Source organism: Lipophrys pholis, assembly GCF_963383615.2.
Source record: "Lipophrys pholis genome assembly, chromosome: 8".
NCBI lineage: Eukaryota > Metazoa > Chordata > Actinopteri > Blenniiformes > Blenniidae > Lipophrys > Lipophrys pholis.
Window position 1 is genome coordinate 22,919,236 of NC_137630.1, and position 23,362 is coordinate 22,942,597.

Genomic DNA, 23,362 nt, shown 5'->3' on the forward strand with positions numbered 1-23,362 from the left:
CACAAAGGTATTCTCTCAATTTTTTTTGCCAATCACATACATTCTTTTCAGCCCCCTCTTTCACTACCCCCCCCCCCCCCCCCCCCCCCATTTAAACTGGTATTTTGTCTCCCCGCTCACTGTGCAGGTTGCTCCTAAAGACATCCATGTTGTCAGCAGATTTTTTTATTTTTTTGGTCCACTTCTGACCTGACCTTCGCGGTCCCCACCCTGACCTACAAACACTCTGACCTCTCCAGACCCCCGCAGACGTTTCCAGGCAGAGTCGGACTGCTGTTCATTTACCAGAAAAAGAAAACATTGTCCTGCTCCGCTGCAGACAAATAGAGAAAATGCAACGAACGAGAACGAAACAACCTCGGTGACAAAGTGGTCTGAAACATAAACACGTTTGTTCCTTGTGCACAAACAGGAAGAGTGGACACAACGACAGTCAGGCGCATGTGACCTCATGCCGTCTGCCTCCTGCGCTGTCCGGCTCTGACCCTGAACGTTTGGCCCGGCGCACATGCGCCACTACGGCCTTTTGCACACTAAAGCTTAAATTTTTAATTGCACTGATGACGCTGGAGCAGGATGACATGCTCTTTTCCAGACAGCTCAGACCGAGTCGTCTGAGCACGTGTGCGCAGGGCAGGGCGTGCCTCAAAGCTCCAGCCCACCTCTGCAGCTTTAACCTTGCCGTCACATCTGTCCACAAACACAGGCGTGAAGCCTAACGTTCAATTATAACAATGTTTGGTTGTGCCACAGCAGCAAACACACACCAAACACAGACTGCAATGAGACACTATAACAATAAACCTCAGCACACTTTATGACCTGCGTCAGTATTTTCTCTAGTTTTTGGCCTGTGTTTTATCTGTACAAAATTATGTGTTCTCTGTTCTTCTATAACCTTTGTTTATATGACACACAGGTTAGTATTACTTGAAGTGTACTTAATTCAGTTGTGGGGGAAAAAAAGACAAACATTTGATGTTATGTAATATTCTTATATTAATATATCATAAAAATCATATATCAATCAGATGTATGGGACTTTTTTTATGAATTCCCATTTATGTATGTATTTTTACTGTGTACATTACTGTGATTAAGTAAGAGTATTTTTTTTCTCTCCAAAGTATTCAATCATCACTGATACACTTGGATATCTCCGTGAATACCTGTGCAAGACTCTCATACCCTAACATGTCATTTCAGAACACGCCTGAAAATGTCATTATGCAGCTGATGACACCACTTGTGAAATAATGTGAATTTATTTCTATTTAAACTTCAGATATTTTACAGATATCAGTGTCTGAGTTTGGGATTTGCTTATTGTATATCTTTATTCTTGAGCCAGCCGATGATTTTAGTGTTAACTTCAACTATGTATTTATTTATGCGTTTTAATTAATGTTTAGTGGGCAACTTATCTTGTTTGTCCAGTATCTATCCATCTACCTATCTAGTTATCCATCCATCCATCCGGAGCTGTGGCTGTGGTTCAGTTCGGCGCCAGCAGCCGGTGAGTCACAATCAACAATGCTGGGGTCTGTGCAGAACTACTTGTTAAATTGGACGTCCTAATTAGACTTGTGTTTCAGCAATGTCACTGAAACACCAATTAGACCCCAGGCTCATGCTCATTTTATACACTTCACTGGTTTAACATGAGAACATAAAAGCAGCCCGTTTTACATGATGATCGGCTGAATACCTGAATCGTGCTCAAATCTGTAATTTCTTCAATGTGACTGTGACAAAGCACCTTTCAGATGATAAACTAACGTCACAATCTTATATTTTTCCTCCTCCACAACTACCATTGGTAACCGTGGAAACAACCAGGCGAGGCAAGGGCCAGACTGATCTCTCACACACACACACACACACACACACACACACACACACACACACACACACACACACACACACACACACACACACACACACACACACACACACACACACACACACACACACACACACACACACACACACACACACACACACACAGTATGGATGTATCTATGTGTGTCTGCTGCTCCTCTGGTTGTATTCCAAGTTGAACAGACCCCCTGTGTAGGGGGGGGGGTCAAACATCATCATGGCCAAGGAGGAGTTTCAGTTCCACTGACCTATTAATAGCTCTCTCATGGGAATGCGGATGCCAGTGTTCAAACTGAACAATCACTTTGGTGACATTTTCCAACCCCCTGTAACACCTCCTCGTCCCTCCTCCCTCTCTCTCTATCTGCCTCCCCTCTCATCTGTTGCTGTCTCATCGCAAGGAAGATCGAGACAGAAGTGTTGCTCAGTGCAGCAAATCTCCCAATATCACCTGACACCTGAGAGCTTCACTGCCATAATCTATGATGCAGCGCTTTTTCTAAGGATGTATGATGAGATTCAGCGTCAAACAAGTATGAAAGGCATCCATCCTGCCCACATCTCACTCGAGCGGTCGCGGAAAAAGCATTTATAGTAGCATTTGATTAAGTTAACTTTACCCATTGATTTCTATTATTAATAAATGAGGGCTGCCTTACACTTCAAGCGGTCATTTTTATAGCGCACTTCAATATTTTCCATCATCTTAGAGTGCTTTACTTTGGCGCACTGGATGAGGACGCAGTGCCCTCTAGTGTATTTACTGAAACCGTTCAATAAAACAGAGAAATGCTTCATCACAGCATCACTGCAATTCATTGGAATGAATCCCTCCTTTCACCTATACTAACAATATTTATTTGAATAGAGATCTTCATAACTATCATTTCACTGAATTCAAAATTAGGAAGAAGAGCCAGATGGTCGTTTTTGCTCTTTATTTAAACAAAACAGCACAAAACTGGTCTGAATTACAGTATTAAAAGGCACAGAAAGTAGGATTGGAAACTGTTTCTTGTACTCAACGTTTTGCAAAATTCTTGTTCATTTATGAAAGCTTTGGAAGACCATGGACAAATGTTGCTTTAGCTCATTCATCCTTTCGGTTTGGTTGTTTCAGACACCTAATATATATTTTTATAGGTCTGCTGCAAACTGTCTTAGGGAGCCTTGGTTATGAAAGTGTAGGATGATGGGTCCCCTGTTACAGCTCAAACCACATTGTTACACTTATGGTTTTGCGCAAAAGCTTATTTTATACATTACATTTTGCTTCAATTAAAGTTGCAACAAATTCAGTCATTTTATTCAGGGATTTTATAGATTATTGATCGTTCACTCCTCTGCATATTTCAATTGATCATTTCCTCCTGAATTAAAATGGAAAAATTCTTGCAGAGAAAAGGCTTCCCCCCGACCAAAACAGTTCCTCTTGCTCTGCCCCTTAAAGGTCGACCACATAACTTTAGGAACTAATGGAGTTAAAAAAAGAAAAAAAAAAAGAAAGAAAGTTTCTTCTGAAGGAAGATACGTAGTTTTTTCAATATAGGAAATGTCACTCACCAGCTTCAAAATGTGTAAATTAGTACTTACATGTGCACATTTATATAGTTAGATGTGCAACTTGTGGAAACAATGTTGTTTAAATTGGGTTGGCACTGCAAAGAGGTTGGTTTTTTTGGGGTTTTTTAAGGCTCGCCCTTTCCACATGGCTCGTTGTTGAGCATTTCACCATCATCATTTCTGCTTTCCGACGTCTGCACAGGACACGAAAGCATCTTTACTGATTCTTGCTGCAGAGCAGGGCAGAAACCCTCCGGTACACCTGAACGTTTCACCATCTGTGGGCAGAACGAGTGGAAAAGAAAAGAAATTCAAGATGAAATTATAAATACAAAAAAAACAACAACAAAAAAACCCCCACTAATCTAAGTCCAAACAAATCGTCTTCGTTCTATAACTCACCTCCGTAATAGTAGAGAACTGCCATTCCAACAGCAACACTGAAACAGCTCAGGAAGAACATCGGTCCTGCAGGAAGAAACGATAACTATAAGTTCTCATTCAACTTTTTAATAAATCTTCCAATTCCAGTTTCGGTGGTTCGAACCCCGACTCGCTCCATCCGTGTGTTAGAGACACACGAACTTGAAGTTGTACTCAAACGTGTGTTGATATTGCTGAACTAATAGACCTAAACTGAAGTGTCAGCTGCTATATTTCTATTTTTCAGTGTCTTCGTCTCTCCCTAAACAAGCCCTACCTTTTTATTTTGGTACCACTGATGAGAAGGAGTGTGTGTTGCAGCCTTGATGACCTACTTCCCTGCTGACATACCTTTCACCCAGTGATTGAACCCCTGACTGTTCAGAGGAATGCAGGACAGAGGAAGTTGCTTCGTACATGGGCTCAACTGACCCACAAAGTGAGGGGACGATGAATGGTGGTGGTGGGTGGGTGGGGGGGGCACGGGGCAGTGGGTCCCGCATTCTCATGCCCGGGGTTGAAAGGTTCATCAGGCAACTACGCTCGCTGAAGAACGAAGCTTAGTCGAGCTTAAGGGGCTTATCTGAGGATAAGCGAAGGGGGCACAGAGGCACTGGACACACTCTCACACACACCGTAAGACTCGTCCATTCAAAACTTCTCATGGTGCAATGGTGGGGTGGGGTGGGGGACACTAAAATATATCGATGCCAAAAAACATTAGGACGTCTGGCCTTCTCACAGCACTGTGAAAGCGGCTCATGTTCACACATTTTGAGCTCCTCTGCTGTAATGGCTATGTGGCCAAATATAACACATGTCGTGGGAGTAAAAACACTGATTCAAAAGCTTGATTTTGGCTCAAAATGTCTGGCGAAAGTTGATCACCTACACACACTCATACTTCATTTACAGTCTCGAATTAGGTCTTGCGACTGTGTGAGGGAACCAGAGAAAACTATCCGGGAAGAACATGCAAACTCCACAAAAGCCCCTGTGAGGTGCCAATGCTAACCACTGCAGCACTATGCCACGAAGGTTGGAAACTCAAAAGCGTCTGTGAAGTAAGTAAACAGATTTGAGTCAATAAACTTCTTTAAGCTGTGTTAACATGGACTCGAATAAATAAATAAAAAAAGATATATATATCACAGCTGGTCTATTGTTTCTGAGCGCAATAGAAAGGAAACACATCAGTTGTTGCTTACAGCTGCATCTCTACACGATGACATTAACCTTTCAACAAGTATAAGACACATTATTTCCTACTAAGATTGATTACATCTACATAACAGGTCAAATGGTAATGTGTTTTTTATATTGGTTTGAAACCTTTAGGAATCGAATATCAATGGGAAACGGGTTGTGCATTGTGTTTTACAGTTCACTGAGACAACAGTAGTTGGGCTACAACGTCTTTAAATTGACAATACCCACAATAATAAACATAATGATATGAATTAAAAGCACTCAGCCTAATATAGCTTTGTTTGTTACCAGCAGAGCTGAGCTGATTGAATTTACCTTTGTCATTTAGCACGTATTGCTTTCGGTAGACCGCCACAGTGTTTGTCTGTATCGGTTCCTCCGTCTCTGCAGCACAGAAAGGGAAAGTGGTTAAAGTGCAGCGGCCAGACTTTAAATAACACCCTGTTCAATGTCAGATCTACGACTTGAGCTGCAGCCCGGGCTTCACGCTGACTTCTCTCTGCAGCTCGAAGAGGATAAGCTCACTTCAAGTGAGGCAAGGAAATGACACAGTCGGGGATCCGCAATCTAAGGACACTTTGGAGGCTAATGTGATTTGTCTCGACTGTCTCAAGTTCAAACGTGTGAAAGCATCAAAAACATGGTGGAAGAAAAAAAACAAAAAACATTAAAGATACCGAGATCACAACAAAAAGAAAATATCCATGATAGGTGTTTTTTTTTTTTGTGTCCTGCTTTGCAAATACTTCAATTACATTGAAGATTACAAGAGGAACAGTTTGTGACACGCATGAGATGCTTTGGCTGAGCACTTTGTCAGTCTGCTTCAGGGAAGCGAGAGCCGGCGCGATGGATGACTTCAGGAGGAAAAGTCACATGATCAAAGCCACTCTGATAAAATGTCACACCACAGTGAACACATGCAGGCTGATACGCGGGGACAGTGTCACTCAACGGCGAAGCCTTCTGCAAAAATACTCATCAGCGTCTGAACTGCTTTAGGAAACTCTTGCAAGTCCACGTTAATCAAACTATGATGATCATGTTTCATTTTTTTGTTTATGATCTTATAGCAAGACATCGTTGGAATAAAAAAAAATGCCTTGAGCCGAATAGTTAAATAAGTTATACTGACTTATTAAGCTACTTCCTTTTCTGGAATCTCTGTACGGAAGACAACAACAACAAATGGTTTCCTTTTCATTCCAAAGAACAAGCGACATCTCTTCTTTACACAGCGATTTCCAGCTTCTCCAGATGGTTCAGTCTTTAATATTACAAAACAAAATGCTACCAAAACAGCTTGGTTCCTACTGAAGCTGAACTAAAAAAATAAAAGCTGGAGATAAACTTGGCACAGTAATTGTACAAGACTTTTATTTTGCTTCTTATTTGATTTTTGATTTTCTTTATCATTTCATGTGTTCCAGAAGGCCTCTGTACTGATTATGTTTTTGCTGTTCTATTTTAGTGTTGCTGTGTGAATATTTGTAATAATGGGTGTTTATCATCTTACTGTCAATCAGGAATACTTTAGTTGAACAATTTAAAATATTTAAAGTATTGATGAGGCTCAAATGAACTGTGCTAATATCTTACTTACGATTTACATCTCACAAATAATTGATACATTTTTCTACGGACAAGATACAACATGTGTTGTTTTCAGACATTTAGAAAATTCCAAAACAAGTTAAAAGAGCATCAAGATGAAGTTTGGGCCTATTTGGCTGCAATTACAGTGATTTCAGCAGAATCGATCCAAGAAACAAAGTCGGAAACAAATAATAATACTAAATGACTGCAGGTCCTGAAACTTATCTTGGAATAAAATGCAGAAACAGTCATTTTTTTGCACATTTTTGACACTTCGACAGTCATGAAATGAAAATATATGCAGGCAGCATGAATATAATTATAGTTCAAGGGTTAAATTTAGATTTTGAGAGATAAACTTATTCTCACATACTGAAATCTAAAGTGTTTTACCTCTTTTTCTGACTGTGGTGGGCAGGTCAGCGTAGATGTCCTCGGTGTGGATCTGAAGTGCTCTGTAGAATTCCTGGCACGCCTCTTCACCTTCCCCATACAGATGCTCCAGTAGCCCGACTAAACGCTCGTCGACGGGCACGCTCAGGTTCCTGAACTGCGGGTAGACGAAGGCTGCATTTAATGACCGCACACCCCTGATTTCAGCACTCTCAAAGTGTGACATAATCAGTATGACTAGACTCTTCATTGCCCGTAGTGACCCTGTGGGCCTCCTTGTCGCTGAGTATCTGAGGGTAGATCCTGTTGAGCTGCAGCACCAGCCGGTCCACCAGCTCAGCATCCATCCTCTGGTCTGAGCACAGGAAGTGGGAGTCGATCTGGAGCTGCTCCTGGTAACCATTAATGTCTGTACCAAGAAATATTGAACACAGAAGCACGGAATTAAAGTGCACTCAACTCTGCAACCACAAATCGGTCCTGATTTTATGGCAAAATGTATTACATGCCTTAGCACAGAGACCGGGCCGCAAAGAAGTCATGACCCTGCACATCCGTGCCAGCGGACGTCGCTCTGAGTGGAGCCCAGCAGAGTTTATGTCTCGCCTTAAGTAGTTCATTAGTAAGCTGATTTTGGCATCTGCCCTATTCTGAAAATAAATCGCTAAGAGGTTTACTCTCCTGTTTATAAAAGGTGAACATTCACACTACTTGGGAAAAAAAATAAAAAATCAGCAAACTATAATTCATTTAAAAAACAGTGAATAAGGTCAAAGCAGGGAGCCTGTGATGTGTTGATCATTATTGAAATTGGCTTTGTGGCTGTTTTTCATTGTAATGGAGCCTCATTGCTCTGCCAAATGTCTTATCCTGTTAAGATCCTGAGGCAGGAGAATCACGAGAGGATGGCTGGTGCTTTATGAACTGAACTGGTAATTTGATCAAGGGGATCATCAGTCAGGCAGAAGATTTAATTGTGTTTTACTCATTGAAATCCAAATAACACGATAATCTGTGTGCACCACATCACATTTGTAGCAGCTCAGTGAATCGGATAACAATGTTTCGAACTCCACCAATCAGCAACATTTGTAAGTAATTAGGATTATCATGTGTTAGATTAAGTGACTTGGTATAATCACCAGTCAATTTATTGCAATATCTTCAATATATGCTAAAACTTTGAAAAATAAAAACAGCTTGGGTGATACGATATTTTCCATTAAATCAAACAGTGCATGCATATGATGCAATTATGAGATGAGGCTCTTACCGAGGTCAGACTTGGACGAGACAGACAGAAGTAGGAACTCCATCTTCCGGCATGTTAACAATAGGCTCGGTCGCTCTCAGGAAACTGGGTTCCCTTTTTTAGAGCAACACTTTGGCGCAGATTCAGAAGACGTTAAAGTCCCAGTAACCATTTACAGGTACATCAATAATATTCGGTTCAATATGATATATTTTCGGCTAAAAGTGGAGCACCCACTCGGCTGCCGCTCAGGTGTGACACCCGGGAAAGACGCACGGTCTCTTCCTGGAAGTCAGACGCCGCAGCTCCAAAAGTCAAAACGCCTTAACGTGGATTCAAAACGATGTCACACTGACAAACACTCAAGCGGCGTGAGGGATTGGATTTCTGGACGTACCGGTAAAACCTCCATTGAAGTCACCCCGGGGTGAAAGATCCTGCTGCGGCGTTACATCAGCGCGCGCCGCGCCGCGCACCACCGCCATGTGACTGAGCTCCCGGTACCGGCGGCGATTAAAGGACAAAACACAGATCTGACAGCAAGACTAACAAAGAACGAGGGGGGAAATGCTCTCCTGAAAATACTGAATCACAATGTCTTTTTTAATCAAGTATTTAATTCAAAGAGCAGAAATAACAGTTATGATCAAGCTCGCAACTCTCATTTCACAGTTGGAGTGGATTTTGCATGTTTTTCCTGTGTCCACACGGCTTTTCTTTTTTGTGACACTAAACGATTGATGCTTCCAGTACCACGTGTTTTTGTTTTTGGATCGATTGTCCAACATTTTATCCTATTTAAGTCCTATTTCCTACCGGTTGGCACAAACACTGCTTCCAGGTTTGAGTAGTGATGCTAATCTGGCAAAATGAAGAAAAAAAACAACCTCATCCATGATGGTGCTCAACATCATGTCAGATGAGATGTTTTCAGTGGGCGGCTGACCTCAAACAGTCATGTTGGGGGTTGAGATAAAGAATGTGAAATAAAATACCTTTGACTCCTAAACCTAGACTTTCATGCCACATTAGACTTTTGTCCAAAATATCACTATCAACAATGCCCTCGATGGCAGGAATGTTAAACATAAGGCCCCGGAAGCTGGATGACTTTGTAAATTCTGAGAATTACAAGCAAAATATTATATAAGTGCTGTTGCTATTTCCAGGGAAGTTAGTGGACAAAACACAAAGACTGAGACCTCAGCGGAGAGACCAGAGATGTATCAATGAAGGCTTTAAATCCTGCAAAGAGGTGGCTTGTCACTGTCTTTTACACCAGGAGCCATTATTAAAATTGTATAATATTGAAATTGCATTTATTTGTGTAAATCTGAACTTAGTCAAAAATGTAACGTAAAGGTAATGCAGCATGCATCTCTGCTCTGTGTTTTTACTACTCAATCATAAAAAAGAGCAGCAACACAAATTTTCTCCAGCTATTCTTCAATAGTCCAAATAAATGTATTTTATCAGTGACAGCAAATGACCTGTATGGGTGTCTCCCTCCAAGGTGAACTGCAACCTGTCCAGACTATAACTTTATGTTGGATACGCCTTAGAAGATGAATGAAACACATGTGGTCTTTTTCCACTTCAAACCCATAAGTAATAAAAGAAAGTTCATTTATTTAGCTTCCTTAAAATTATTATTTACATACTGGTCTTTTTTTTTTTTTTCCAGCTTCTCTGCTGTAATTCCAACAGACACGAGGTTCCTAACTCTATATTATTTTTTAAGACATCCCTCTCAGACTACTACAGTGCAATGTGACCTCTACATCAATAGTCTCAACATTATATTTAAGTTGCAGCCCAGATCTTGAATAGAATCGCAGCATGTGTAAACGTCCACTCAAGGCTGGCGTGCTGAAAAAAATGCAATGGCTCCTCTTTTCCAGCAGAGGGCAGTGTGCCGTCACAGTATACAAAAGGCACATGAAGTCTGTCCATCAGCTGGTCCATGGAGCCCTCACACTGAGTGGCACAGCAGGTACATTTAAGGTGAAGTGCTGAGACAGTGCTCATCGTCCTCATCAGTGGAGTCAAGAGCAGATTTCTCCAAAACGCAGATGTGGCTGGTTTTACTCAAACCGATATAATCCTTATGGAAAATTCTTTAGGGTTTTTATTCCTCGTGCCGACTTCGTCTTGAGCAGGTGCGTTCCCGTGTGCCAGGCCGTCCTGCTGTCCCCCATACTGCCACACCACGCTGCCCACCGTAGAGATCTGGATCAGGCCCGGACTCCCAGTTTGACTGGAGGACAGAGGAGGTCCGGGGTAGCGGGGCGGATCACAATCTTGGTTGTGGGGTAAGAGGGGCTGATTGTAGTCGTGTCCAGGAAGGGCAGCAAGTGGAGGTGTGGGGGGGAATGAGCAGGCAGGATTGTAGGCGTACTGCTGCTGACATCTGTTAAAAAAACAACAACAAGAAGTTAATTTATTGTTTTGATCAGTTAGTAATATGGTTTTGAGTATTTCCAGAAGAATTCCCATCTCACCTGCATGGTGGCCTGCTGTCCCTCACAGCGGGGTTGTTGGTGTCCCAACGCAGCTTCTCCCGCGTGTTGTTGTTGTTGTTGTTTCGGCCTTTATGGCTGTAGCGTGACCTGCTTTCCTCCTGACTCTGGGCCTGCTCCTCCCATTGCCACATATCGGACTCCCTGAAGTAAACATCAGACCAAACAAGCATGTCAGTATTTCACCTTCATCAAACCCTCCAGCGATTTAGAATAACTTCTCAACATTGTACCTGTGAACAATTTAAAAATATTCTATTGTTTTGTTATTTTACACTTACACTGCAGGTTTTTTTCAACTTGAATCACATTTGATGTGGTTTTTATCAACATTACTGGATCATAACCGATCCAGTAATGTTGTGCAATGTAATATGTATTCTTCCTTATCCTCATATATTTCGTGGCCATCTCATTCATCTTGAAGTAGGCAGAGTAACAATTGCAATGATTTCGCTTTGGCTCGTGGTCATTCTTTCCTCACTGACCTCTCCTGCTCCTTCCTTTTGTCCTCTTTGATGCAGTCCAGCAGACAGCAGGTGATGAAGGCCGCGGACATGAGGAAGATGATTGCAGAGCTCACGATGGACGCCAGGACAGCCACACGGAATCCATTGTCCTCGAAGGGAGACAGCGCTGCAGCGTGACAGAGGAAGGCAGGGTGTTGATTAATTTATTGACTTTATTTCCATGTTATGCAGTCGGTCTAAAAGACAACTTTATCCTTCAGGCTGCAACATCCATGTCGAACACTCCCTAATGAGACTCCACGTTGGCAGACAGTCTGCTCCTGTCTTTACTCTGGAGAAATTGGCAGAAAATGAAAGTCCATTTTGCAACTTGACAGCTTATCAGGGATGAGACAATAAAATATAAATTTTATGTTTAATTTCTTTCAGTGTCTTATTAGACAGCGTTTCCTCTCTCATGGTGATTGATTGTGAAATGTAATTAAAATCCTGCTTCCACTTATTCCACTCATTCACAAAAAAACCCACAGTCCAGCTCTGCACCTGAGTGAAAGTATTCCTCTCCTCCGGTATTAGCATTAATATTGTCCTTTAATGAGCTTTTTGCAAAAGCAAGCAAGTCATTTCCTTCCCAAATGTGTTTTCACTCGGCTTAAAGCAACAATTATTGGAAGCCAAATACTACATTAGGCATCTTCATTAGCCACAATGCTTATAATAGCATAATATATATTCCATCTTCTCCGAATAATGAGCTGATAAACAGTTTGGGGGGGCGGGGTGGGGGTGGGGTGTGTGGGGGGGGGTTCGGCAGCCTTTGCAATTCTCACAGTAAAAAATACTTCAGTCTGCACAAATACATTTCGGTGGTAAAATGGCTCAGCAGACACATTCAGACTCCTGCACTAGTCCGCGGCAGTCATTCTTTCTATGCCGACGGTCATCTCAAGGTCTCCGTTTCCGTTTCTACTTACGCTTGCAGTAGGTCTCCCCCACCCAGTGGGTGCTGTTGGGCCCCATGACACACGTCAGATCGCCACCAATCAGTTTGTGCTTAGCTGGGCACTGCAGGGAGATGACTGTGCCTATATTGGTGCCATTGCCCTGGATGATCCTCTGGGTGCCCAGGGCTGGGAGAGGTATGGGTCTGCACTGCGAATGAACTAAATCAGAGAGAGCGAATGGTCAGGCGGTGAGCAATCTGCAAGAAATGAGGTTTTTACGAATGAATTATGCTGCAGATGTTGAATATGCATCAGTCACACAGACTTTGCCCAAAGTTTTGCCACATGTTTAATTCATGCGTCTTCAAACAAAATTTTGTATTCACAGAGATGATCAGACAACTCAAAATTCATGAGCGGCACAACAACAGTTCAGAGTGAACTGTACGAGAGAACGGCAGGAGAAGGAACAAGGGAGTGCTGCAGATGAGACTCGGAGTAGAATGGGACAGTCATTCCACGGCGATATCAGCTCTGCTCCCCTGTAGGGCTGTTCAACACAGTCTGACAAAACACAGCCAACCCTGGAACGGCCCGGCGCCGGGTTGCATCAAATTCTAACGGTATCAAAGCGGGAAACGAGATAAATCATTAAACAAAAGGCCCGCGAGGTTGATGGGAATGCACACCCCATCTGGAGGCGTGCTAAACAACTGGTTATCATACAGCACAGCGGGGTGCTCGGCACATCAGAGGAAGGGAGGACGCTCACTGTGTCAGCGCCACACACCAGCAGCCGTGAGCTAAAATAACATCAGGGTATGACTTCATCGTGAAACAAGACGTTGGAATGAAAATAAACACGGGAGCATAAATTTGGTGATTTCCAAAAGGATGGGAGGAACGGTCCAAACAAATGCAGTCACTAAGTGACATATTCATAATTTTTATTTAAATGCAGCAGATCTGTGATGTAGGAGGGTCCTGACTGTGTTTATATTAAGCTTTACACAGACAGATACACACTGAAACATGTGGTGCAGTTTTATCACCACAAGGGGCTCCAAACTATATCAAAAGTTTGGTGTTTCATGGATATTCATACAGAGGGAATGAATGACCAAGCCAAAAGCAGTTTCAACATCTCCTGATCCAGATGCAGTGGCAGGAGACTATAGACACCACTGGGATAAATTCCCCCATGAAGACCATTAGCATTATCTCACCACATTTATGTAACACAAGGACACACTTCCATGAGAGTAAGCAGAGCACACTGGTTTTATGTAATGTGTCTCTGTGGCTGAATGAGCCTGTATGCGTTCGATGTCCAGCTGTGGATCTGATGTTTAAGTCACCCGCAGTTCACTTCTTTCTTTATTTCTGGGAGATTTAATTCAATCAAATAACTACTGATCTGAGGGGCTTGTGAAAACTGTATCATGTATGTATTACAGTGATTAACGACATTCTGCCAGTACTTCATAGTATATATGTAAGACTAATAGACCAAGTGCATCTTTTGGGAAACCACTATCACTGCAAATACTGCAAGTCCCTGAAGGGATGTTGCACAAGAAAAAGACACACACACACACACACACACACACACACACACACACACACACACACACACACACACACACACACACACACACACACACACACACACACACACACACACACACACACACTAGCAGAAGTGCCAAACACCGACGCATAAAGATTTTACACACAATGTGTTTTTCTGCTGCATCTGTCCTACCTGAGTTTTTCCTGCCATGGCTCTCATCCTTGTTTGGATGAGCGGTCCTGGACACATCTGCTATTGAAGCTGTTGCTGCTGACATGTTGGTGACAGACACACACACACACACACGCACACACACACACGCACGCACACATACACACTCAGTGTGTCAGCAGCAGCCCTCCTGGTTGTGCGTAAAGACTGCGCAGCGGCGCTCCTCTCTGTGCCCGGTTCAGGGTAAACAATTTGTTGTGTTGCTTTATCGTCTCAGTACGAGTTTCTCCTCTTTCTCCCAGTGAACAGATTGCTGTCCACAGACTCGTCCTCCCCCCCCCTGTGCAGTTCCCTCTCCAGCAGCTCTAATACTAAAGCAGGTCTAAAGCGGCGCGTCCGAGCCGCTGTCGCGCAAAGAGGATGAGCGCCGAGGAGGGCGAGGAGAGACGATCAAGTGGAGACCTTGTTGAGCAAAGCAGAAATGACTCCCCGTGTTACATCAGGTCAGGTCAAGTCGGGCATCAGAGCTGCGCCTCGTGTGCAGCAGGACTCCGATGTGAAGGCGGACTAACAACCAGCAGCTCTCGGTTTGTGCAGGATGTTGCGCCGCTGGTTAGTTTGAGCCTATCAGGGCGCTTCTGGGTTCAAACTATGACAAAGACCAATAAGTCGTGACGCAAAACAGTCCCTCGTTTTTTTTTATTTTAGGGTTGCATGACTGAATGCACGACTTCCTCAGGTGCACCAAGTACACATTTACTGAGAAACCGCGCTCACAAATGAGACATCCACTATAAGTGACTGAGAGACGCATCTGTAGCTTTATTATTGACACCAGTCTGCTGGAGGAGACTTTATTTTATATATTAATATATTATAGTCACACTGTTACTTTTAAAAGTAAAAATAAAGTAACTTATTTGGAAAGCTCCCTTTTCAACATGTCCAGTCACTATTTCACTAAACTTGTGTTTACCAGAAGAGGAAAGCTCCATTAACTGACTGAACCAACTTTCTGTTGTTGTTGCTTTTCTGTTATTGCTATATTACTTTATTTGTTTCCGGAACGAATGACATCCAGATTACAGAGCATCTTCCAGCAATATGACTTAAACTGAACTTAAAGAGTGAACCATTTATTCAGCTGACGTGTCCCAGCAGCCATTAGAAAGAAAACAGTTTGAGTAAATGACACATTTTGCCAGGTAGCTGGTCGCTTTATATTTGTATAATCAAGTAACTCCACTACTTTTTTTTTTAGGGGTGTAGAGAATAATGCTAATAAATTACATTTACAGTATTATACTCTACATGGGAAGAGAATGCATGACCAAACACAAACGGTGACAGTATGTCTTGTACTTTTTTAAGCTGAACTTGTCTGCTGTCATTACATGACCACACACATTTAGTTGTACAAATGTAATGTCAAAACCACAGTTTCTCCATTAATTACCACAGTCATCTTCAAGCCACTGCACATAAAGACTGAATTTATTTCACTTCTCTTTCTGTTTCTCACCATGTCAGTGTTGTAGCGTAGGCCATTTGTGTCATTGTGTTCGATATGACGCATTAACATGAAGGAGAACTTTAATGAATACTTTGAATGTGTATTTGAAACAAACAAGCAGCCCTAATTTGGAATTTAGTTCAAAATGTGTGGTGCAAGAGAAATATAACATCATGGTTACAATAACCAACTTGGAATAAAACAAAAAGAGGAAAAATAATTGAGGCATGTACAGAAAATCCACCTGTGCACACGACACTAACAATTAGGGTACAAACTCACATTACATCACACAACGAAAACCCCACGCAGACAAAATGGAGGTTCCCCTGTTTAACTTTTGCCTACACGTCTGAAAGCAGAGCACTTCTCCTGTTCCGGGAGCCAGTCGGCCTCACGTCGTTAAGAATTCAGAGCATGCATGAGTCTGTTTCTGCTGTGGGTGATGAGTGTCTCCACAGGCTCAGCCCTGTTCACCTGAGCAAACCTCCACACACACACACACCTCCTCACACACTCTGGGAGTCTTTGTTCATCATTTTTGAACAAACTGCCTTACCTGATTAAAGTGGTATCAGGTGACATCGCTTTGAGAAAACATACCAGCCACACAAGGTAAGGGCATGGAAAAAAAAAAAAAAAAAAAGGTCCCCATTATCACCACTAAAGTCTCAGCTTAAGGACAATAAGTCTCCTGTTGTGTCTATTTTTGAAATTGCAACTCTGGAAGGGAAGTGGGAGTCTATAGCCCAACATCACAGATGGCCATAGTGTTTATCTGTGTGGGTTTTCTGTTGAATTTGAATAAAGACGGCCAAAGCTGACAGCAAGCACAATCTCAGAATGAGGACACCCCCACTAAAATAAACGTAAATGTTAAATTGCATCATTCAGTGACATTCTATTTGTGTGGCATTCGTCATGCAGGTCAGTGCAGGTAAAAGCAATTCAAAAATGACTGACTGAAATATAATAATACATAACAAGTAACAATAAGAATGAAAGGAAGAAAGAAGCATGTGGGTCTTTGAGAATAAAGTAAACAAGGTGAAACAATAAACTGACAAAATTGTGATTATATTGATGATAGAAATCAGAAGAAACAATTTGAAAAGGAAAAGGAAAATAAATGCTATAAAACAGGAGGGTGTAGAACAGCAGGATGCAGGACTCTCCATGGTTTATAATCTTTGCGGATGACAGTGATTTGTATTCAGAGTGGGAAATAGGTTGTAGAGAACCTGGAGAAGTGGAGATTTGCATTAGAGAGGAGAGAAATGCTCGGTACATGTGTGAACGGGAAGGATGGTTGAAACAGTGAGGATGCAGAGAGTGGAGGCAGCAAAAAGACACAAGTTGAAGTAGCCACTTGGGCTCAACCAGAAAAGTTTGGTGGAAAAGTGAAGTTGGGACGGCTTTTGGTTTTGTGTGGAGGAGAGACGAAAGCCCCGGAGCTGTAAGTCGGGACGAGATGTTGAAGGTTAATAATGAGAACGTTCATGGATGCAGTGCGGGGGGACAGGCAGTGACAGAATGGTTGTGAAGATGTAGGGATACGGGAGACAGAGTGAATTGGGAGAAAACAGCCTGCTGTAGTAACCCCCGAACAGGACAACACAGAGGGAAGGAAAAGAAAAACAAATCATGATGAATGGATAAAAGCCATAAGACGACAAATTAAGAACATAGAATAGAATTTTCCAATCTGAGTGTCTGTGCTTCCTCCAGGAATCCAGAACCCAGTGATGTTTCACCCTCAGAGGTCAGGGACAAGGAGGGAGACGAGATGCAGGATGAGGACATTTTGAGAAATTAGTGTGCTTAAAGTGGTCGAGTTCGCTTCTGATTTGGAGACGGTTGCTACAGCAACAGTTCACTTGGAGTCTCTGGGAGTACAGTTTGGACGCTCAGTGCCTTACACTTTATTCTGCTCTCAGCTTTCTGTCCTCTGTGTGCGAAAGGAAACCAGGATGCCTACTAATGAATCTCAGGACAGAATATCCGTCGCACTGCATTAACCTTTCTCTTTAATATTATTCAAGTGTTCAGTTTTAGTCAGGTAAACATTCATATATCTGTAAAACGGACCTCCTCATACATATTCACATTTTAAGGCCTAAATGTGTCTGTAAAGGTTCTTATTGAAAAGTGATTCAGTCCCACAGTGCAGCCTTGTAATTAGACTGGCATGACCTACAGGACACACATTTATTATGTTTGTTTAATTCCCACAGTACAGATGCACTAAACATGGGATCGGAGGTCCATAGCTTCAAATCCCACAGCTGACAGGTAACCACGGAGGGTCCGTTGACCCCCACCAGCTCCACCGGCACTGCAGCAGCCTACTGCTAACATGTATAGTAGAAGAGGTTACCTATGAGAAGGAAAGGTTAAATGCAGAGAGATTTATCCAAGTGGATCAATAAAGTATCCTCTCTTCTCAAAAATGAACACGAAAGAACAAAAGGCTGACACTCGGGATCAATAAAATACAAATCTGGTGCACGGCCAATCACACAAGCCTCGTTTGAGTCTCAAATGAAACCGAATCAGGTCAAAGGAACTTGGTCATATGTCTTGCAAGATGTTTCACAAATGTTTTCCCCTTTATCGGAGTGGTTTCATCAGTTCACTCGACTCGGCTGGCGAAACTTCTTCCAAAACATAGAGCCAAGTCCCGGTGACCTGATTCAGTGTTGCTGAGATGCCTCCAGCCTGGACGAATGACAATATACACAGAGTGTTGCCAAATGACTCAACAGATATGTTACTCATCCAGGAGAGAGCGTCACACACTCATTAGGTTTATTAACAGCTCCTGGTGCCACACACACACAAGTAAACACATCAAGGCTGTTGTGGGTGTGACAAAAGAAGCAGAAAGGAAAAAAAAAAAAAAAAACGAATGAAAAATGATTAATAATGGACATCAAAAGTTCAACTAGCTGAAGGTAAAGCATCGTTTTATTATTAATCTTACCTGACAGGCTGGGAGAGGTGAGGCAGGTGACTGTCCGCCCTGCCTCTGACACAGTGTGACACTCAGTGGCTCGGCCCGGGGGCGGGGTTGAAGGGTAATTAAGTAGAACAGGAGGGTAACCGCCTCACGCTGCCAACCGCACCGTCAACGCCGCGGCTCAAACCAGGCCACATATGGCTGGAGGTCTGGGCGGAGGCGAGCGAAGGTGCCCTCTGCCATTGTCCTTGGCTCTCTCCTAACAAGGGAACTAGTGTGTAAACGCTGGACGACCGAGCAAAAACCAAACAGGTAAAAAGAACCTGGGACTTCTCAACAAACCAGCCTAATGCCATAATCACAGTCTGATTCACCACGGCCTCGTTGTTTCCTGCTGAGATGCATGCGGCCGAGCAGCCTGGATAAAACAATCTTGAGCCGTGTTCTCACTTTCTCTCACACACCGACGGACACACACTGATGATCTGCCCATAACGCCATTAATACCTCTCCCTCTGTGTTTTCAGTCTGTAATCTCCGAACAAATCACTTTTTTTCTGGCTGGACTGTGGCCATCAGCGGCCAGGCAGCTCCATAAATCTGGACCTTCATGCACTCACTGGGAGGAGGAGGAGGAGGAGGGCGGAGAAATAGAAAGCAGAGGAGATGGGAAACGGCTGGCAGGTAAGAAGAATGAGGCTTTTGGAGGAAATTGAGTTGATCAAGCGTTTCTTTGCCACAGTGCTACTTCAGATGTGCACAGCTTGTGAGGCACTGGGATACAGATGTACTGCATTTTGCCCCGGCAGTGTGTCTGTGGAACTGTGGGAGCTGAGAGAGTTGGCCATATGTGTTTTTATTCGGAAGGGATTAAAGTTAGCACAGCAACTTGACTTCATTTTCAAACCCATGAGCTTACATGGTACATTATTCCCGCATCCAGCTGGTGACTGGTTTTTTAGAATATAAGTGCAAATTACTGGAGGCAGGAATAGTAAAACCAGAGTTTTCAGATTTAAGCCGGTGGTGGGCGAGCAATTAAATCAAGAGTTCACGTGAGTTCATCTTGTCATTTCAGGTCAGAGTCTTCTGAAGTTTTCTCATCAAATAAAAACCTTTCAGGGGCACACCGTTTCCCTGAATCTCGCAGAGAAAATCCTCAGTTCAGGTCTCGGCTCGGGGAAGTTTCTGTGTTGAATTTGCATTTTGTTCCTGTGCTCTGGTGGATTTCTCAATAAACCCTGCAGTTTATTACCTGTACTTCTTTTAATCTTCATCCGATGGGACAGATCCCATGTATAGATCTGTATAGAGCCCTTGTACCTTCATCCATTTGTCTACACCTTCAACCCTTTCACCTGCTGATCACAGTTTACTCCACTTTGTGACAGACACAGTCAACTCTGACCATGGAAACATGTCATCATGTAACAACTGAGACAAAGCATCTGCACACACTGCAGACACATCCTCATCTAAACACTGCCTTCCGTATGCTTTGGATCTCCTCATGAAGACGTTTCCTTGGATTTTGGCTCCTCAGAAATGGAATGGCATGTCCTCTGTGTACGACCGCCGTCTCTGTATTCTCTACGATATATCTTAACGTCATCTCTAAACTCTCCGCTTCGTCTTCAAGTCCAGTGAATTCCTTCCAGCTCCTCTCCAGACTGTCTTCAACACAGAGCTCCCCGCTCTTCCACCAATCCTAAAGTCTTAATTCTTTTCCGCCCTCGTCACTCCAGAGGTATACAAAACCCACCGAAGGAGCGAGGGAGAATGTGAACGTAAACAAGACCCGAGGGAGTTGCACGGTTTGCCGTCAGCCGTACTCTGCAGGGTCTTGAAGTGTTTGGACGGGTACGACCTCCGACGAATCCCACCGAGGTATCGACGGCCAGCAAACAGCAGGGAGCCCGACAGAAGACAAACAACTAAATGATGAGGGACCAAGGGAAGAGATCACGGATGCTGGCACCGACCCAAAACGCATCAGAGGAAGAACCGGGATAAGGTGGCTCGTTCTGGGGAACGCCAGGGGAACGGACATCCGTGAGGTTAAGTGAGGTGCAGTGTGCTGAGCTGGTCATTTCCGGGGAAGTGTAGAAAGCTGTGTCACTTTCTTTTTTTCTTTTTTTTTATGAAAGGAGTGACAGCTCAAAAGAGAACAGACTCTGATAACAGGAAAATGTTCTTGAAAAAAAAAAACAACCCATCAGCTCTATTGTTTTGTGGATTCACTGTCAAGTTGGTCGACTTCCTATCTTGAGCTTATTTCTATATTTGTTCATCCAATCCCATTGTACAATATTATTACTGGAGATATTAGAATGCACTGGCCTCTTGAGCAGTGCACAATATGTACCCATATACCTGAAGGGTAGAACAAACAGAAGTACTCTCAAGCTTTTTGTGAAAATCTCTTCAACCTGAATGTTTAAAAGTCCGAGCAACTGCTGGAATGGTGTCTGTGTGCGTCTGTGAAATAAAGCTCTGCCGATGGCTGCTGCATTACAACGCCACATCTGTCGCCTCGCGCACAATCACGTTGCTATGTTATATAGCTGCTTCTCTCTGGAATCTTCTTTGATTTCCTTTTGCCAAACGTTCCATTATGAAACGATTCTGCCACTCAAAGTGAAGTTTGTTCTGCAGCGAGTTTTAAGAGACGCCGTGCGGCTCCACATCGTTTCACAATGTTCCTCACAAGTGAACTGATGTTCTGCGTGATAAGAAGCTCTGGTCCAGGGCTTTACAACACATTGTGGTGTTCAGTTCCAGATGTTGCCTCCTTTATTTAGGCCGTTTAGAATGTGAACTGATGTGAAGTTTGGAGGGAATAAATTGGATTTCAGCTTCACTTGAGAAAGAACAGCCACTGTAAAGCTGAATGAATGATCTCCCCTGTGAAACGGAATTACTGAATGAATTTAAGCAGGAACACGATACCGCGGTGCTGGAGGCGGGGAAACCATGTTTAATACGGCGATTCTGACGACACCGCCTTCATTTACTCAAATAGATCAGGAGTAATCATCACCTAATCCGTCTTAAAGATTTCTAATTATAATATAATGGTAGAATGACCAATTCCGAATTAGATCCTTTTGTCTCTATCTCCTCTTGGGCTGCGACAACGTAATGGATCATCTCCGGTGATGTACTGTTACTATTACTATCATCATCGGATTCATCTGTAGACCCTCTAGGTCTTTGATTAAATGCAGAATATTTTCTCAGGTTGTCTGCAGTTTTGTTTTGAGGAAAATCCTTAAAAGTACTTCTCTAACAATAAACTATTTTCTATAACTTTCGCAGCTCCAGTCAATCAACGGGAGAGCACAGGAGCAAAACCCACAACATGCAGAAGGAGAGCGCCGAAATCAAAGGAAGTCTCCAACTTGTTCGCCTCGTGTCTCGGTGAGAGGAGACATAAACACAGACAAGGTTGAAAACAGACTCTTCTTCTTCTTCTCATGCAACTGCCAGGAAGCAGGTGCAACCACTTCCTCTACAGGAATGAAGAAGTGTGCACTTCCTTCACTTCACCAAGCGAAGAAAAAAGGTTTCTGCGTTTGCGTGCGTGCACGGGTGCTGCTGCTGCTGCTGCTGCTGCTGCTGCTGCTGCTGCTGTAAAGAGCGACGTGATGCAACGGCCGCGCTCCACTGTGTGAAACCCTCGATTATCTGGTGCACCGAGAGGTCTCGGCGAGCGGAGAAGAGTCCAAGTTGAAAATGGAAATGAAACTTTTTCACACAAGACGGAAAGTTTGACCCGAGGGCGATACCAGAGGAAGAAGAGAAAAAAAGAAAAAAAAAAAAAAAGAAGATGATTAATAACTGAAATGAAATGATAGTATCTGTAGTTGCCATGTGGGCAGATCTCACACTCGGCTGGACAGTAAAAGTTTCCTGTGTCATCAGAACAAAACAGAGAATTATCACCTGACGTCTGCAGCTCATTATGTGGATGTCCAGGCTGCCACTGCACTATTTTAGTTCCCCGCTCGTTGGTCTCACCGTGTCAGCTCTGGCTGCAGCAGACAAAAGGATGTGGCCAACAAGCCATAGAAAGTGACTCTTCACTCGCAGCTCAGCAGCAGATGGCAGACAGACACAGGTTTTGGGAAAGAAAACAAGTATCTGCTAACGGGTTTATCTTTTGCACCGCCGAGAGCGACGCCCTCCAACTTTCTTGGCTCGTGTCCCTCCAAAGTGATAAAAGTCTTCTTATCTCCTCGTCTGACAGGCGGCTGATCGTAGTTGGTAGAAGACCGTGGGACTAAAATTGGAGTTAAAGGAAACAATAAACAAGTGGAATTCGTGTACTTTCTGGGCCAATATGGTAGAGGGGATGTGCTCATCAACTTTGTGCAATAACAAAGACAGAGCGGCTAAAAAGGACAGACTGAGAGGTTTGAACATCCACAACGCAAACGTTTCTAGGCCACACACACGCGCACACACACACACACACACACACACACACACACACACACACACACACACACACACACACACACACACACACACACAGCTGGTAAGAGGCTTACGCTCCAGTGGCATATAACAGCTTTCCCATTAAATCCATTTTCCTCCACCGAGGCCACAATCTGAATCACTGAACAAATGTCTACACTTTAAATGATCTGCTTTGTTTGCTCTTGTGTTTTGAACTGGTGGTATCAGACGTCCCCCAGGATCAGTTGCTGGTGGACGGCCGGCAGCGCCCGCTGGTACCTGCAAAGTAACACACTGGGCATGTTCTAAAAATAGCCCGTAGAAACAGTTACTGACTCCAAATGTCACCGGGATGAAGGAAAAGAGAGATTGAGGCATGGCTCAAAATATTGTTTTCACCAAATCCTGTTCACGAAGCACTCGACTTGACTATGG

The 23,362-nt window shown here is 43.3% G+C and overlaps 2 protein-coding genes across 8 annotated transcripts; both read right to left on the minus strand.

The window, feature by feature from the left end:
* Positions 1 to 2,803: 2,803 nt before the first annotated feature.
* On the minus strand, positions 2,804 to 8,808 carry LOC308113421 (caspase recruitment domain-containing protein 19-like). Of its 6 annotated transcripts, none has more exons than XM_080469704.1 (6): positions 8,339 to 8,805; positions 7,329 to 7,474; positions 7,066 to 7,222; positions 5,392 to 5,460; positions 3,847 to 3,912; positions 2,804 to 3,722 (listed from the first exon to the last, which is right to left on the minus strand). In XM_080469704.1, the coding sequence occupies exons 1-6, from the start codon at positions 8,379 to 8,381 to the stop codon at positions 3,619 to 3,621; spliced, it is 585 nt and encodes a 194-aa protein (XP_080325830.1). In that variant the 5' UTR covers positions 8,382 to 8,805; the 3' UTR covers positions 2,804 to 3,618. The 6 variants fall into 6 exon arrangements, with proteins under 6 accessions (XP_080325830.1, XP_080325828.1, XP_080325833.1 ...); XM_080469702.1 differs by adding an exon at positions 7,575 to 7,639 and having other exon boundaries at positions 7,066 to 7,474; positions 8,339 to 8,761; XM_080469707.1 differs by having other exon boundaries at positions 7,066 to 7,217; positions 8,339 to 8,690.
* Positions 8,809 to 8,900: 92 nt separating this feature from the next.
* Positions 8,901 to 22,554, minus strand: susd3 (sushi domain containing 3). Of its 2 annotated transcripts, none has more exons than XM_080469697.1 (5): positions 22,412 to 22,554; positions 12,281 to 12,469; positions 11,325 to 11,472; positions 10,819 to 10,980; positions 8,901 to 10,727 (listed from the first exon to the last, which is right to left on the minus strand). In XM_080469697.1, exons 2-5 carry the CDS (start codon positions 12,324 to 12,326, stop codon positions 10,406 to 10,408), a joined length of 678 nt encoding a protein of 225 aa, XP_080325823.1. In that variant the 5' UTR covers positions 12,327 to 12,469; positions 22,412 to 22,554; the 3' UTR covers positions 8,901 to 10,405. The 2 variants fall into 2 exon arrangements, with proteins under 2 accessions (XP_080325823.1, XP_080325822.1); XM_080469696.1 differs by lacking the exon at positions 22,412 to 22,554 and adding an exon at positions 14,016 to 14,672.
* Between the last annotated feature and the right edge of the window lie 808 nt (positions 22,555 to 23,362).

Excerpts from the sequence above, each read along its gene's own strand:
- LOC308113421 (XM_080469702.1), bottom strand. The coding sequence starts at position 8,381 with ATGGAGTTCCTACTTCTGTCTGTCTCGTCCAAGTCTGACCTCG. Across the intron at positions 7,640-8,338 it reads CTCGTCCAAGTCTGACCTCG|AGCGACGTCCGCTGGCACGG; the intron begins GTAAGAGCCTCA and ends GGCTCCACTCAG. Across the intron at positions 7,475-7,574 it reads GGCCCGGTCTCTGTGCTAAG|ACATTAATGGTTACCAGGAG; the intron begins GCATGTAATACA and ends TTCTTGGTACAG.
- susd3 (XM_080469696.1), bottom strand. The coding sequence starts at position 14,100 with ATGTCAGCAGCAACAGCTTCAATAGCAGATGTGTCCAGGACCGCTCAT. Across the intron at positions 11,473-12,280 it reads GGGGGAGACCTACTGCAAGC|CGCTGTCTCCCTTCGAGGAC; the intron begins GTAAGTAGAAAC and ends GTCACGCTGCAG. Across the intron at positions 10,728-10,818 it reads GACAGCAGGCCACCATGCAG|ATGTCAGCAGCAGTACGCCT; the intron begins GTGAGATGGGAA and ends TTTTTTTAACAG.